Source organism: Suillus clintonianus (assembly GCF_016758775.1).
Source record: "Suillus clintonianus strain FC179 chromosome Unknown DEU56scaffold_162, whole genome shotgun sequence".
NCBI classification, from domain to species: domain Eukaryota; kingdom Fungi; phylum Basidiomycota; class Agaricomycetes; order Boletales; family Suillaceae; genus Suillus; species Suillus clintonianus.
This window is the reverse complement of record NW_024539386.1, coordinates 61531-78302: the sequence shown is the minus strand read 5'-3', so window position 1 is coordinate 78302 and position 16772 is coordinate 61531. Positions and strand designations below refer to the sequence as shown.

Genomic DNA, 16772 nt, shown 5'->3' with positions numbered 1-16772 from the left:
CGGCCCATCTATACCCTTCGGCCGACGATATCTAACCCCCTGTAAATTAGGGGCACGTACTCGGGTAAAGAGCACAGCGCACGAGCTGAAGCTAAGCCCCTCCGGTCCAACCCATTGGACACAGTCTTAACATGCTGCCCGTATGTGTCCTTCCTAAGTTATGGCCCCAGCTTTGTTTTTGGTTGCCTTATTGAGAGGAGGAGGCACAGGTTAGCTCATAACTTTTTTTCGACACACTCTCTGACCTCAACTATCTATCATACTAATCTACAGTACTTTGCAATGTACCTGTGCTAAAATCTTGCTGCCCGCAGTTTTCATTATCAACTTATGGCTTAACCTTTGTTCTTGTTGGCATACTAGGAGAAGGAGGAGGACATGTGAGCTCGTATCTTTTTTCATATTTGTTCCTCATGCTAATATGTTCAGATCTCATACTAAGTACTCTAATACACTCCCCGCACCACTCATATCTGCAACCACACATCTCATCCATCTGTTATGGTCTGAGTCACTGCAAAATGACTACGCACAAATGCCACTCTAACTAAGATACCCCAATGGGTCACATAGATCCAAAGTAAAGCCACACCCTTCAGAGCATCTTCCCATACACTCACTCTTGTGCCCAAAATGAACAAAAATGAGTGCTCTAACTCGACATATAAGAAGCCCAACGATAAAAGCTTAATGATGCCCATTGCTCCCCCATACCACAAGACCGGCCCTCAAAACACAAGGTGTGCCACTCGCCCAAAAACCTAAGAAAGGGGAAGGTGGGAACTGCACCTCACCTATAGACATCACCCCCTTATCAAAGACCAGTATCTCATACCAATACACTCTGAGCCTATCACCCACCAGAAAACAAAGGAACAAAGACCTCTCCAATATAAAAACTCTCAATCCCAATCCCAAGAGCCGCCACCACAACACAAATACCTCTAACTATCCGCTGTCCACCATGACAAACACTAATAAAACTCCCAATCCACACATGAACACAAACTCCTGTGAGAACAAACACACCAGGCAGAAATCCAAACACTCCGACATGTCTAAGTCAGAGGAGGAAGGGTCAAGCACTAACAAAAAGGCCACCATAGAGAAAACAAAACAAATGCTCCTCAACCCATTGTTCAGCCCATCCCCCAACTAATCTGTGGCACTATCTCCAGACCGGGGCCATGAATGCCAACGGCAACATCGGTCGGTGTCATACATACTACATAAGGCATCACCCTAACACTATCGAACCAGTAAATGGAGTGCTCATGCTAGACAAGGGCTTCAAAATGACCGCGCCACCCACAGGCGGCTTCCCATCTCCCCAACTATGACAGTCAGTATGGCGAAACATAACCCTCTCCCTCCAGGAGAAGTGGCCCCAGAAGGAAGGCTCCAAAGCCTGGGCATGCACCTTTAGAGCCAAATACAAAGACAACACCCAGATAACTAACATCAAGATGCACAATCTCATCGCACTCGTCGTCAGGGAAGCGGCCGTATCATCGCTCCTAATGAGCACACCTTCCACAGAAGACAAACAGCACAAGGATACCCATAAAATCTTGATCTGGGTCCTCAGCCAAGATGTCAATGTATATTCTAAGCTGGTGGTGGGCTGAATTTTTATGGATGTTGGGGCCACTCTTGACTTCAATACATATCAGAGGGATGTCACAATCAGTGAGCGGCTCCACATGTATGTACAATGATGAAATCGGGGATAAGGGGTTTAGGATTATCCTTTCCCATGGATATAACATGTTGCCCCATGGAGTCGGTCAATGAATCATTGTGTAGTGCATTGTACTGCCTCAATTTTGGTTGTGGCTTTACTATAAAGCAGGCTACTCTGAACACATGGTTTGCAAGCTTATCAATCAAGCCATAACATGAGGCCTCAAAATGAGGATGGGTACAAACTGATCATCAATCAGCATTAACACCGCACTATAAAAGTCCTTGAAGGCTTCAAGTTTAATTTGTAATTAAATTAAATTATAGCTCATCATTATGTTGAAAAGATGACTTAGAGCTAAGACATCCTTAGGTGATGCAGATGATTGACAAACTTGTTCAGCAGTCCACTCTGCTTCCTCATTGATTCCACTGGTGTCTAGCGGCTAGACCACAGTACTATAGTCTGTGAGAGCATTACAATATTTAAATTGGAGATATTTTGGGGTGGAGCTTGAGGTAACTTGTGCTTTAGACAATGTTGGAAGATGTCAGACTTGAAAGTGCAAAGATGGCCTTACCACCTGGAATCAGCATGAAGCCAAACAGAAAGCCGCTCGAGGTAAGGGCTTTAGACTGAGTGGTGGTGTATATGATGTTAGAGAGAGATGTGAGTAGAACTGTCAGTGTGAAAAGTTTGATCCAGATATTATTACTGGTGGTGACATAAATGATAGCCAAGGAAGGGGAAAACTGTGATTGGTTTTGCTGGCTTAGTACAGCAGGAAAACGTAAACCCCTCCATGTGATGATTTGCCTGGGATGTTCCACAGCCACAAAAATCACCTATCTCCTTCCCTACCAGAAAAACAATAGTCTCGGGACCAGATTCAACATCCTACTTTGCGCAGAACCACAATCACCAATTGGTCCCTTCAAACATGTCAAACAGTATCTCGCAGCGCGCAATGCTTCATTCCCACATCATCCTGCTTTGTGGTTAACAAGCAATGGCAATATGCCCACCCGTGCTTGGTTCCTTCGACGTCTCCATCACTTTTGCGGAGCAGAGTATTCAGGACATTCTATGAGGGCAGGTGGTGCCACTGCTCTCACTGCCACAGGAATGGCTCCTGATCTCATTCTTGCTGTGGGACAATGGTCCTCTGACGAATTTAATAAATACATTCATCAGCATCCTTTTATTGCATGCACTTATGCACGGCACAGCACACATGCCATAACACTACATCATTTCTGACAATCAGCAGCCCACATCTCACTCTTTGTGTTTCGTTCGCCAGTCACACTTGTATTTGTATTTCAGTCTCGGACTCAACACTTCCTCGCTCGGCAAAAAATGTACACGAGAAAAAGAACAACAGAATAATTTATAACAATCATAAATCAAAAACAAAACAAAATTAAATTAAAAATTAAATTAAATTAAATTAAATTTAATAGGACCTTTAGCATTCTTTTGAGCCTCCATTTTTGTTGTCTCACCCAAGCCTCTATCCGCTAGTTAGTTTCTTCTCCAAGTTCCCGACTGTATTCATTTGTATTCGCGACCCTAATAAAAATTGTGACCAAGTCCCCCGAGCATGAAGCTGGGGGACTCCGCTTGCCCTAAACACATGAGACCATCCAAGCGTAGATTGATTCACGGCCTTATGTCTACTGTTGAGATATGCACTTACCTTCAACATGATCTGGGTGTGACCAAATGAGCCATAGCTTTGACCTACTACCAGCCGCTGTCAGTGCCTGCAGCAACATGCATACGGCAAAATGATCCTCAGGCTCGCGCTCACCGGTGTGGAGCACTTCCGAGTCGTATTTTCACATCTGTCAGGCAACATGGATCCTCCAATGTTCGGTACTAAGGCATCCATCAGTGAGCTCTAAAACAATCTCCATCAACTTGAAAGCCCTTCAACACCATGCCCAGTTCATATGATGTCTCTGCCAGTGACTCAGAGTCAGAAACGAGTCACAGCAAAATACTGTTTACTCTCCTATGTTTTCCTACAAAGCATTGTGCAATTATTCCTTTGCATACCCTCTCAGTCACTCAGCTGCTCGACTTCAACCTCCCCGCAAATCTAGAAACCGATTTGCTGACTACCAGTATCATCTTTTCTCAAGAGTTCCCTATGGTCCAGCTCCCCACAGATTGTGTTTCGCAATCAGTTCCTACAAATTCAACGGCCACCACACTTTGTGATCATGCTGGTAGTGCCTGGCAGGACATAAATCAATCAGTCATCCATCCTTCATTCCCTGATGACCCACTTCCTTTATGGGTCTTGTCATACTGGGTATCCATGTGTCGTGTGCTTGAACATCAATGTGATTGGCACATATTGCACAACTGGATCTTAGACTGACTGGACACTGTTTCATGTCACTGCCCTGAGTTGGAACTAATTGACAACATTTTCGATGTCATAGAGCATCTTCCGTGGGATGCTCCACTCAAGGGAGTTGGTGCTTGCACTGATCTGTCCACTAGTGGGCTCCGGCCACTGTTAGCATCAGGTCCAATTGGTGGCCGTCTTGTGGATACTATGATTGCTGCGGTAGTCGAACATATGCAGTCATCGGAAAACGGAGACCGTCAGATAGTCTGTGTCAAGTCCCTCGACTTTATGAATACACTTAGGCTCAGTGAGAAGCGGTGGAGAAACTACAAGACTGAGAAGGATGGCACCCACTTCAACATATGATGGCTACCAAAGTGGTGTTGTGACTACAAAGAAATAACAGCACATGTGATCACGTCGTGTAAGAAAGGTATTAAAACTGGTACACACAGATATCTCTGTAATGATGGGTATCCTTGACCAAGAGCCTATAGCATCTCTCGTTCTGCATGGCCTCTGCCCAGAGTGTAGCAGTGCTGTCAAGAATATTGCTGGTGTCACGTTTCAACGGTCCAAATCCATCCATCTTCATCGAGGTTGTGGACACCTGACACTTGCGGGAAGAATCCTGGACAATATCACTATGATAGTGTCGATGGCTTTCAAGCGTGGCAAGTATTTCTTGAAAATCTGGTCAAAACTGAGGTTCTTGTGATAAGCAGCTGTGGATAATGGGTTGCATTATTCTCATAAAGTCACTTTTTTTGCCTTAAGAGACACATCAGCAACTACAAGTGGACAAAACACTTGAACATACTGATACTGAGTACACTCATTCAGACTGTTTCGTCGGGGATTATTTGGTTATATGACACAAGGCCCTGACTGAGGATTTGAACGGAACAATTACCAAATGCATAGGTATCTGCTTTGACTGTTGCGATGATACCTTCAGGTGCCTTCCATCTCGACATCCTATCTACGATGATCAATCAAATGATCAGGAACAGGCATTTCCTTCAAGTGATAACATTCTGGGTTTTCCACTTCACCTGTAGGCCTCATCCTTGAGGTCGTTCTGACCAAAGCCAGTGCTTTGATTTTGACCTTGACCTTGACTTGGGCTCCTCAGCCAGTTGGGTCTTGGCCTTCTTTGCTACACACTTAGGATGTGAATCAGACAAGAGCCCAGTGGATGAAGAGATCATTGGATCAGATGAGGAAGTGCCCAGATGAGATCAATAATTCCAACAGGCAGGCATAATAATTTCAACTTTCACTGGCACAACTGTCTCAACATCAGCCTCACATCAAAACAATGTCTCTTACAACAACCAACACAGATACTATCTATGTTGATATGGTGCATGATGAAAATGGACTCAGTCTTGCCTCTTTTTGCTTATCCATCCGCTTTGTCAGAAACATACAGTCACAGATGCAACGCACAGCCGCATTTAGTGTCAGTCAACTTTATTAAAGTGTTGTCTTCCATCTCACAATTTTTTTTCAGCCGCTGAAAATTTCTATTCACATTCCTGAAGCATATGTCAGTGAAATTTCTCCCATAGTAGAGCGCATTAGTCTACATGTTGCATTGACTGGCCACCCATCATTGAATAAGCTGCCAGAGGTAAGCGGACTGCACACAGATCTTTGAATTTTGATCATAACATTATATCTTAGACACCTTTTCGTTCTTCCCCCTTGCATTGACATCCAATCACCTTAATGGTCGGACATGGGCAATACTTGCCGACAACATTCAATACTGGCTTGTCCAAGAGCTTGATCAGGTGATTTCAATGGTGGTCTGATCATGCAAAATGGTTGAGATTTGAACAAGATAGGACCATTATATGAAAAGGATGCAAAATGAAAGGACAGCTTATACATTAACCAGACCTCAAGTGTTTGACAAGATAATCAAGATAATACTAGCTTCAGATTAGACACCTGAGTCATTTCACAACATTCACATTTTCCTTAACTACGTGATCCTATCTTGTAATGCTCATATCTTACTCAAATCTTAACCATTTTGCATGATCAGACTACTGTTTTAATCTCCTGATCAAGCTCTTGGACAAGCCAGTATTGAATGTTGTCGGCAAGTATTGCCCATGTCCGACCATTAAGGTGATTGGATGTCAATGCAAGGGGGAAGAACGAAAAGGTGTCTAAGATATAATGTTGTGATCAAAATTCAAAGATCTGTGTGCAGTCCGCTTACCTCTGGCAGCTTATTCAATGATGGGTGGCCAGTCAATGCAACATGTAGACTAATGCGCTCTACTATGGGATCCTATCTTGTAATGCTCATATCTTGCTCAAATCTTAACTGTTTTGCATGATCAGACCACCATTTTAATCTCTTGATCAAGCTCTACAATATGTACTACAAATACCCGCAGGTTACCTGCCATGGGTACAGGTAGGGGTATACCCCTGGCAAAAACTTTCTACCCATGAAAATTTTGTGGGTAGAGGTAGGTACAGCTGAAAATACCCATGAGTTACCTATGCAGAACATTACATTGGGCTGGTGTGTTGTTAGATAGTTGCTTCAATACAGGTGGAATCTATTTACCTCATCAGGAACACATAGGAACATTCAAAGAGTGATTCTTGGGGTCTTCATTGATGCATCCTTCTCCGATAGCATTTGATCCTGCTTCAGCTTTCCATACAAGCTGCTCATAGTTGCCCTAATCAGATACTTATGTTCCTCAACCAAATTGATGGCAGTATTGTTGAGTACCGTGCAATATTTTATCCTGTGCCTGTAGCATAAAGCTTGTCAGTATTCATCAACTGACCAGTACTATATGGTAATATTACCAATCAAACATACATGAGATTGAGAGCTGCATTAGAAAGCCCCAAAAGTGTTGGAGTACTCTTATATAAGCCTCTTTACCTCAAAGCTAATTGTTCAAACACAGTAGTGGCCTGGTTTACAGTAGTAAAAGCAACTTATGATGTTGGAATGGTGAGCTTGGAAGGCTTTGTACTGCCAGCAAGATATTGCAAAAGTGTGAAATCAACATCGGCCTTCACTGCCCAAGCATCAGCCTTGAGAGCAGAGATCTTCTGCCTTATATCACTTGCATTTGATGTTGAAGTATGTTATAGCCATTGCTGATTTAGTCAGTGCTGACTTGCCTTATGGCTATGCACAGTCTGATGGTGTAGAATAGACTGACTGACACTGGCTGTATTAGTGCCTGATGGTTTGTTTAACACTAAGTATGACATTAGACCGAGATATGAACTGAGAATTCTAAATATTTGCTTACTATTGTGGCTGCCTTTATAAGCAGCACATAAGGGCAAGCACAAGAATGGGCAAACACAACTACAAGATTCACATTGTGATTGTTGTTGAAAGTATTGGTGAATATAAATATTAACATGAAATGAGGTGAACACGCACCATGATAAGTTCTTAGTCAGCTGAACTTGCAGTTCAAGCTTCATACACTTTGCACATGTCAGGACGTCAAGTTGAGGAAAAGATAGAAAACATCCCAAGCGACAAACTATGAATCACAACAAGAAACTTAGCCTGTAGATAATCATAGTGGTGATTGGATACTGGCAGATGCTGACAGCAATACTTGTGAGATGCTGGATGATGGATATGTTTCCCTCAAGATTTCACACTTTCCCTCTAAGGACAAGCTTGATATAGTGTTCACCTTTAGACAGCTGGCCGCTGTCTATATGCTGAAAGTTAGCAATAGGCCAGGTCTAACCTCACCTGCACTCCTTGAGTGTGTTGTAAATAGTGTCGATTCCATTGTAGACCTTCCCTAAATTCAGTGTTTCTATTAATCCCTTAGACTAATGTGAAGGCTGTAATACAAATTACAAAATTCTAACTGATGTAAAGAAAAGTTTGAATTGCCCATTCCGAAGGATATTGCTATTTGAGAAGTAGGTAAGAATAATTTTTCGCCCCTTGGTGACTAGGGTAGTGCAGTGCGCCAAAGTGACAACTGAGATAAATTTGGCTATATGATACAACATCTACTACAGAAGGTTAGATCTACACTAGCATCTTCAAGCTGCCCATTAGTACATCTTGGGACTTATGCATATCCTTAGGAAGATAAGAGTCTCTCTAAGACCAATTCACCAAAGGGGGCAATTCAAGCTCCTCAGGCAACATTAGCTAGTAGTGAATGATGTTAGGATGAATTAGAAATTCAAGACTAAACAGTGTAGAGAGTCATCTCTCTAACAGAACAATACATTTATGGGCCTACATGGGTTGGCCTGTGTAAAACATAGATATTTCAACCTCAACTATATATTTTAATCAAGAGTAAAGTGACTGCAATATGTGCTTTTACATTTGTGAAGAAGGGACCTGTATAACACCAGTATGGAATCCTTTTTGATATGCTTGGAAGTCTACTTGTCTTGTATCATGGTCAAACAACATGCCAGGATAACACTCTGCAAATTTCTGTAAGAAAAGGTACAACATGGAATGTGGAATAACTCACTAATTTTGTTGTTTTGAAAGCAACTTCCTTAGCTTCACTCAAAGCAGCAAATTCTTGCTTTTGCCCTGCTCTTCAATGATATTAATTATATTCTCCTCATTACACACTACAGTACCCTTACACCATGGAAAGAAAGCAAAGGGGTTTGACTAGATTGCATTTAAGTTATTGGCTTCTCTTTTGGATGCTGTGTCACTGTGTGGGATATGCAGCCACATCGTAACAGACTTGACAAAATGTAGCCTTTCATCATACTTAACTCTGGGCTTGTCTTGGTGTACAAAGTTTTCAGAAATCCTCACCTTATTTTCATTCTACAGAACTGGGAGAAATAGTGGAGATGACTTATGGTGTATGGGACTGAATAAATTTGTTGATTGCTCAATGGTGCTATGTCTATATGGAATCCATGAGCTGAATGCTCCAGTAGTATCCGTGAAGAAATAATTAACCTACAAACCAGGGATGTGGCGGGGTAGGATGGGAGTGGCCTCTGAAGAAGACGATAAAGTCAAACATGACAGCTGACACTGAACAGGCAGGTGGTTGACTTTATAATCTTGAACAATATAGAGTTTCAATGTGTAAATGAGACTGTAATACTAGGCTAATACTAGGCTTGTTGCATACCGCACCCATTGGTCTCGCAAGGAGGTGTACTCCTCTGCGTGGAGTGCATCAGACATAGTAAGCAAGGGTCTAGTGAATACTACTCACCCTGCCCAGCAGTATCAATGATTTCGATCAAGCACATCTTGTTATCCACAATTAACTGCTTCCTGTAAGCATCTTCTATTGTGGGGTCATAAGTCTGCGGGCACGGCCGTGGGTCAAATTGATGGGAGACGTGTATAGGAACACATACCTCTGAATAATGTTGCGCCCAGGATGATCTGAGTGAAAGTGGTTAGATTGCAGCGACAGAAGGCTGATACTGCTTAGACATACCAATCAGGTGAGCGTGGCCTAGAACAATAGGGTGACATCATGATAGACTGACTTGTACCGCCAATGCAGTTTTACCAACACCACCGTCACCAAGCACTGCCACTCTCCATTTATCCATGGCTGTGGTTGATGAATTAGAGATTTGTAACAGAGGACAAAGAGTTCCTACTGGACAAAGAGAAAGGGCACTGGCAGGAGATAAGGTACGTCCTTTTGCATTTTACATTTTACATTTTACATTTTACATTGTACATGATTTTGAACTGAGCTAACTAAACTGATCGCCACAACCCTGCAGAGCGCCCAAACACATAATGATTCCAAACACAGATGAGTCAGCCATTTGCTTGCAGATTTGTGGTGGCGAACAAACAGAGGTCCAAGGTGTATAATTTTAGACATCTGTATAGTTCAGAGGCGTCATGAAGCGCTGGTAAAACGGTGAGCCGTTATGTTCTTTGTGACTGAGATACTCTACTCACCAACAAGCCGCCTGAGCATCTCAAATGCTTGCATGTTGTTGAAGTCAGGCATGATGACTAACCGTCCCTCCCTGTGTTTCATTGTGCCCGTGATTTCGTCCTCACCAATCAGGCCCTCCAGTTTGATGAGTGTGCTGTGTATGATGGACTGCGGGAAAATGGACAGGAAATATGCTTGTTGGGAGTAGGCGCAGTGTCAGTTGTAGTAGACAGGACTGCAGGATTGACGCCTGAAGACTGCAACCCGGTGATCACCACCCACATGCGTTTGCGATGAATTTAGGCAGAGACGCATATGAGCGCCAATCCTTCCAGACAAGGACGGACAAGGGTTGTGCGTGGAATTTTGCCTGAGATACAGGGTATCAGATATGAACGTGAACTTCAGGGGGGTTACTCACCTTGCATAGTATGCATTTCTTCGAGAGTAAACTTTTACCGAGCAGATGATCATAGAGCTGTTGCCGATGACTCCAATACCAGTGTTGACAGATGGCGGAATACAAGGAGATTGGAGTCGGCTGAACCTAGTATGCGAACGAACTACAATCATGAGCGCCAGCATCAAAAGATAACACAGTAAACACATATGTGGAGGAGGCACCTCAAGGCCAACCTTGTTTGGGGCTTCGATCTCCTTCATGTTACAAATGCACAACATTTCGCCACTAAGTTGGGCCTAGATGTCAACCAATCCATCACCTTTGGGACATTGGCCATCGGGTTGGTGGTGTACGTGTTAGACTGATGAGCCACTGAAGTAGACCTTGCAGGCATAGGTGACAGTAAGCTGAAAGAGGGAGCATATTTCAGGGTGAAATGGGGACAGAGGTGTGTTCTGTTTGAAGTGCGAGTGCGGGATACTGTATTGCTGAGTGTCGAGACTGACTGATCCTGTTGAGTATATGTGCATCTAGCGAGTGAAGATGTGTACTTGCCAATAACCCAGGCATGAAGTTGAGCGTTTGAGTTCACTCCAGCAGGTCAGCACCATTTCAACCTTGTATATTTATATTTCATAGACTAACCTGAAATGAAGGCTCATTGCCCACCTGGTAATATCCTTCCTGGAGGTCATAAAGGTGAATATTAGTTAGGACGACCCATATGATGAGCCTACCCCAAAGAAATGGTCGAGTCGATCCGTGAACATCATTTTTCCTCCCATGAGCTCAATCAAGTATCCCGTATCATGTGGTGCATCCCTGTTATTGTTCCTCATAAGCTACCCAACGCGCCTCTACGCAAGAACAGAGACACTCACCAGCTATACTCCCATGACAATGATTCATAGAACCCACTCTGGTTATTCTCCTGAAGCGAGCGCTCCTGACTGCTCCTGGTGTCCTTCGGCAAGTAGCCGACAGGGTCGGTATTATAGAAGGTTCCGTTGGAGAATCTCTTCTGCATGAATCCTGCGGTAACAATGTCAGGATTGACGTTCCTATCACTGCATTGACTCAACATACCTTGGTATCCATCACTATCCACAGTTGTGCCCCAGACATTGCAGTACCACTGTAACATTTGTGATCAGCGACTTTGGACACCATATGTGTTCGCTCACATAGGATCGGTTCGCGTAGTATTCAACATCATCCGTTTTCCCAAGCACTTGCGCCACCTGGCGAATACCGAAATCCTCGAATGCATACTGAAACGAATACAGCAGAGTCTTGAGATCAGAATGCCAACATTGATGACGAAGCATTCACCTCAAGAGTTCTACTTCCCTCCCTAGTCTGCCTACCGGTGCTCCCAGTGTTCAGAACAGCGAAAGGTACGTGGGAAAATTCCCTGCAAATTTAATTCAGCACTCATTCCAACATACCGCCTACAAAGTCACACACTTACTTATAAACATTCACCTATCATACTGATAGCATTGCAAGAGCGTTGAGGTTCTGGACTTTCCACAGCCATCAAAGCCACATTCATCGAGAGACTGTTCAGTGTTGTTTCAGTCCTTCTGCCATGAACATTGTTTCACTTGATTGTGTCTTGTCACTACCTTCTCAGTGACGGAACAAGTAACTCGCGAATCACCCTCGAGCTGCTTGAGGCAATGGGTGATTGGTTGCCTCTGGTACTTCCTATTCCATTCATGCAGCTTTGGAGGAAGCACTTGCTTATCTTCCTCACTGATGGAATCCGTGCCCTGCAGGGTTAAGAGGGTCGAGAGAAACTGGCACATTTCTACGAGGTACGTAGGATTTGCTGGATCTGAAGATGCGGTGGCCATGCGACACACTTGAGTCTTACAAATCGATGACTTCGCCGTGATCAATAGAAACCTCCATTTCAGCAGTGTGACATATGGTCCTAAGGGACGTGCTTCGCACGTTGGGACTCACTTTGCTCCAATTTTTGCTCTGACGGGCTGAAGGGCGTGGTCAAGGTGAAGTTTGGCGGTGAGGTCCATCAGCACATCTGTGTCAAGTGTTCTTGCTTGAATGCCTTCCATGACTTGGGCAAAGCAACCCTCTGTGATGAAAGCGGCTCAGCTCCAACCCAATTATAAAGCTGTCATCTGTACCTCGGCTTTTAAGCCCTTGGCCTTCAAGTCTTTGAATGTTACATCCAACACCTCCCGTTAGTGACACGAGTTCTAGTAGGTTCTGGTCACCGGGGCCATTTGGTGTGATTAGGATTGCCGTATCAGAAGAATAAGTTAGCTTACCAGGGGGTGTAACTCAAAGGTAGACGGGAATGTGGCCCCCAGCCCAGGGTGATGGTAAGGGTGACACGCTCGATGAGCCCTGTTCTTATGCGAGCAATTGAGATTCTGGGTCATTGTCATATACCGTACACTGAGCCCCTGAATCATATCCCATCTCTCCCAACAAACAATGTCTGGACCTCCGAATTGTAGCCAAGCTATACCTTAACCCTATCCCTACCCCTCGGCAGGATAACTCCGCATCCCAGTCTCCACCGGACATACCCCTCAGCAGGATCTGCCCTGCTTCCCTATACATCGGACATCCTATATGTCGGACACCCTATTCATCGGTCCTCCTCCTGTATGCCTCGGATCCCCTATACATCGGACGTCCTATACGTCGGACGTCTTATTCATCGGTCCTCCTCCTGCATACCTCGGATCTCCTTTTCGTCGGACGTCCTATTCGTCGGATCCCACTCACTTGTCCGCTTGTCCACTTGTCCACTCCTCCTGTATTCATTGGACGTCCTATACGTCAGACCCACTCGGGTCCACTTAACCCCTAAGCATCGGACCCTAAACATCGGACCTACTCAGATCCTGAGCTTCGGACCCAGGTCCACTTAACCCCTAAAACATCGGATCCACTTCACAGTTCATCTCCGTCCCCATTTCCCGTGATCTGCTTGACAGTTCATTTCTGGTCCTGCTCCTATTCTGTTACCCCATTTGTATAGTCCCCTTGTCCTAACCCCTATATGCCCAGATCTGTTTGACAGTTAATATCCGACTTCATTCTCGATCATACCTCCTATGCCCAGATCCATTCAATACTTCATCTCCATCTCCGTTCTCAATTGTTCCTGTATTATTTTCCTTGCACCTGTCAGTTTAACCTTTCCGTATGTTCCTCTTGTTGACCCGGATCTCCGCTGACTCCGTCCCCGTCGCACATGTCCATAGTATATAATACCTTGTAGACTCGTAGTAGTTTCCTGAGTTCGAATATCACACCTTAGATTATCCTCATTCCTGTTTCCTCGGACCCGGATCCATTTCCATGGGCCTGGGTCCACTTCCCTGTCCAACCTCTGTGTTCTGGGATTGATTCCTCAGGCTATACTCCGCCTCTACCTTCGGATAGTCTACCTCTGTCAGTTTCTACTCTGGACATTGTCTAGTGTAGTCTTACATCTAGCTTCTGTCCTTTCGGACATCCTGTCCTTCTGTCCCCTTGGACTTCCTGTCTTTCCGTCCTTACACCTGTCTGTTCTGTCCCCAACATCCACCGGACTAAAGCCCCTATTCTCCGGGTGTACTAAGCCCATATTGTCCAGCGGACTAATCCTCTTATGTTGGCCGGACTAATCCTCTTATGTTGGCCGGACTAACCCTCCTTACGTCGGCCGACAAACCCCCTTTATGTTGGCCGGACTAATCCTCTTATGTCAGCCGGACTAACCCTATGATCGGCCGGACTAACCCTCCTTACGTCGGCCGACAAACCCTCCTTACATCGGCCGGACTAACCCCCTGAACATCTGCCTGACTCTTCCTCGAAAAGCCTACCAGACTTGTCCCCTTGAAGTCCACCGGGATTCATCATCCTCCCTCAGACTTTGTTTCTAGCCTTCGGAAATTAAGGGCATGTACTCGGGTAAGGGGCGCAGTGCACGAACTGAAGCCAAGCCCTTCAGATCCGCCCTTTGAGCACGGTCTTAACAGTCATCTTGATTTGGAATTACCACAGCGCTCACAAAATGACATGAATGAATGGCGAAGTACTGTCAGGAGCCTACTGAACTCGACTCAGGCACTCCTTAATCCAATCTGATCTTTCCATTGCTGATATTTTTTGATCACATCTGGTGTGATTTGCTTTTGTATGTGCCACCTGCGCTGCGAAAACGTCAGATCAAGTAATGCTGAAACAATAAGCTTACGTGGTAGTTCACCCCTGCTCCACCAGTTCTATTGTGTTCACTGGGTAAAGCTTAACATTTCCTCAGCCAGAACGCAAACTTTCAGTGAACAACAACAACTCACTTGTCGTCCGTTCACAACAATATGGAACTTGCAAGCCAACTTCATAGTATACGAGTACCTCACGGTGGCTTATCCATCCCTCGATGTTCAGGGACCAATGCAGGCACAAGGGATGCGGTGATGTCATTTCCATCTGAGGTGTTCGGTAGAGCGCAGCATCGGTGACTGAAATCGCATAATCGCCAGGCCTGTACACACGAGGGTGTATGATTTCAAACGGCTGTCCACATTTGGCACCAATGACTCAAAAATTATGGATGTATTGTTTGCGAACACTCCAATCTCGAAGACCAGAACCAAAGATGTGCCATTCAACTCTCAAAAAAGGATTCAGTCTTGTAGGAAGGACATGCTAAGCATTTCGGAGTAGATCACATGACAAATTCCTGGAAAATGAAAGCCATGGGCATCTCTGCATGATTCCATAAAATCTCCCACCCCTTGCCTATCTAAACATTAGAGTCAGCCACGAAAAATAGCAAACACTGGGAAGTGGACGTACCAGGCCTTCTGCCTGGCCCTTTCGATGTCACAGGGAAGTCAGTGGCAACAGGTGTATGCCATGCTAATTGTCCGGAAGGAAGTACATCAGCTCGGCTGCACCATTTGTGACTAAAGGAAACAATCATGTACAGAGGAGGAGTCAAAGGATATGGGCGCCACCTATGAAGGCCACAGTAGTATGCCTTGGATAGCTTGAAACATCAGCGTACTGTCCGAAGACATGAAGTTCCAAGCGCAATGTGCATGCTCTCGTGGCAAGTTCAAGATACCAGGGTGCGTATGGTGAGATTAACCGTTCGAAATATTGTCCTGGCAATGTGATCGACAACAATCCATTCCAGCCTAGCGGAACACAGAAGTCCTCCTTAATCATGGAGCCAGCGACATTGGAGAAACGGTCATAAAATGCGCAGTTTTCATTCAAAGTAAGCTATGTGAATGAGTGAGCTGGCTGAGTGCGGCAGTTATTCAGCGCATTAGATGACTAATAAAAGTGACTAAGCTAATTGATGAATGATCGCCTAAACACAACTTCCATCCACAGCGGCGGTCTTATTGATAACTCTATTCTACAAGACCCATGTACAGCTACATTAACTACCTTTTCACATAACCACAACTGGACATAAATCCAAGAACCCGCGTAGTCTAATGTAGGTATGGAGTAAGACAAAAGGGCATGTAATACTGGTGTAGTACACGATGAACAGAGGACTCATGCGTATATATCGTCAAGGTACAAACGACAATTGCTCGAAAATCTCAATTCTCTAGTCTCGAAAAATAATACATACAGCTACAATATTTCTAGCATCCTGACATCCATCATATCGCGAACAGAAGCCACGTCTCTGACTTGTGCAATGATAGCATAATCTGACACAATCCTCTTGTATTCTCCGCTGTGCTGCTGTGCGAGCAAAAATGCGCTGAACGGCTGTCCAAGGCGAACAATCAATTGCAATGCTCATGAGTTAGATTCTGAATCAACCAGCTCCTGTTCCACAGAAAAGTCGGGCAGCATATTGTCTCCAAAGTCGGACAGTTCTGCAAAGTCAGGTAGCCCGGGCAAACACCGATTCCAGGGACGGACAAGCAAGAATGTCTGCAGAGTGGGCCTTGCAAACTGAATTAGTGTCTCTTTGGTCGTGATCACCAGGTCATGAAGACCGTCTGCCTTGACTCCATACATGAAATGAAAAGACTCCTGGGTTGGATCATGCCCTTGCCTAACCTGTGCAGTGACCCGGAATGCGATGCAAGGCAGATGCAGTCTGCAGTTCGCGAAACGAGGAGCACTCATCTTGTCAAGCTTGGTATAAAGTTTCAAAGCCAAATCAGCAGCCAAAGCATTTTGCAGTGAAGAAGCGGTTGTCTGAATCTCGTTTTTGTCCACTGATGGCAGGGTGCATGGTGGAGCAGCGTATGAGGAAATGTTGGCCAGAAGACAACTATTGAACTCGGAGGATTCTCCGATCCAGTCGAGGGCAGTGATGTCACCAGACCAAGCCACAATCTCCTGCAGGAACCGCCCTCGTGCATTTTCCTTGTTCTCGCCATAAAG

General features: G+C 44.8%; 3 protein-coding genes across 3 annotated transcripts; 1 reads left to right on the top strand and 2 right to left on the bottom strand.

Annotated features, from left to right (window-relative positions):
• Window positions 1-3390: 3390 nt before the first annotated feature.
• DEU56DRAFT_761610 (uncharacterized protein) lies at window positions 3391-4412 on the top strand (the record flags this gene model as incomplete). Its single annotated transcript, XM_041350564.1, has 4 exons — window positions 3391-3399; window positions 3448-3580; window positions 3754-4017; window positions 4138-4412. 4 exons carry the CDS (start codon window positions 3391-3393, stop codon window positions 4410-4412), a joined length of 681 nt encoding a protein of 226 aa, XP_041201722.1.
• Window positions 4413-9165: 4753 nt separating this feature from the next.
• Window positions 9166-12457, bottom strand: DEU56DRAFT_919326 (glycosyl hydrolase family 92-domain-containing protein; the record flags this gene model as incomplete). The annotated part of the gene is made up of 14 exons (XM_041358256.1): window positions 9166-9227; window positions 9281-9374; window positions 9429-9456; window positions 9881-9941; window positions 9994-10167; window positions 10256-10343; window positions 10395-10520; window positions 11022-11060; window positions 11114-11198; window positions 11258-11408; window positions 11463-11511; window positions 11561-11647; window positions 11709-11790; window positions 12348-12457. 14 exons carry the CDS (start codon window positions 12455-12457, stop codon window positions 9166-9168), a joined length of 1236 nt encoding a protein of 411 aa, XP_041201721.1.
• A 2010-nt stretch (window positions 12458-14467) lies between these two features.
• On the bottom strand, window positions 14468-15581 carry DEU56DRAFT_761608 (uncharacterized protein; the record flags this gene model as incomplete). The annotated part of the gene is made up of 6 exons (XM_041350563.1): window positions 14468-14557; window positions 14602-14651; window positions 14705-14892; window positions 15080-15149; window positions 15207-15316; window positions 15418-15581. 6 exons carry the CDS (start codon window positions 15579-15581, stop codon window positions 14468-14470), a joined length of 672 nt encoding a protein of 223 aa, XP_041201720.1.
• Window positions 15582-16772: the final 1191 nt, after the last annotated feature.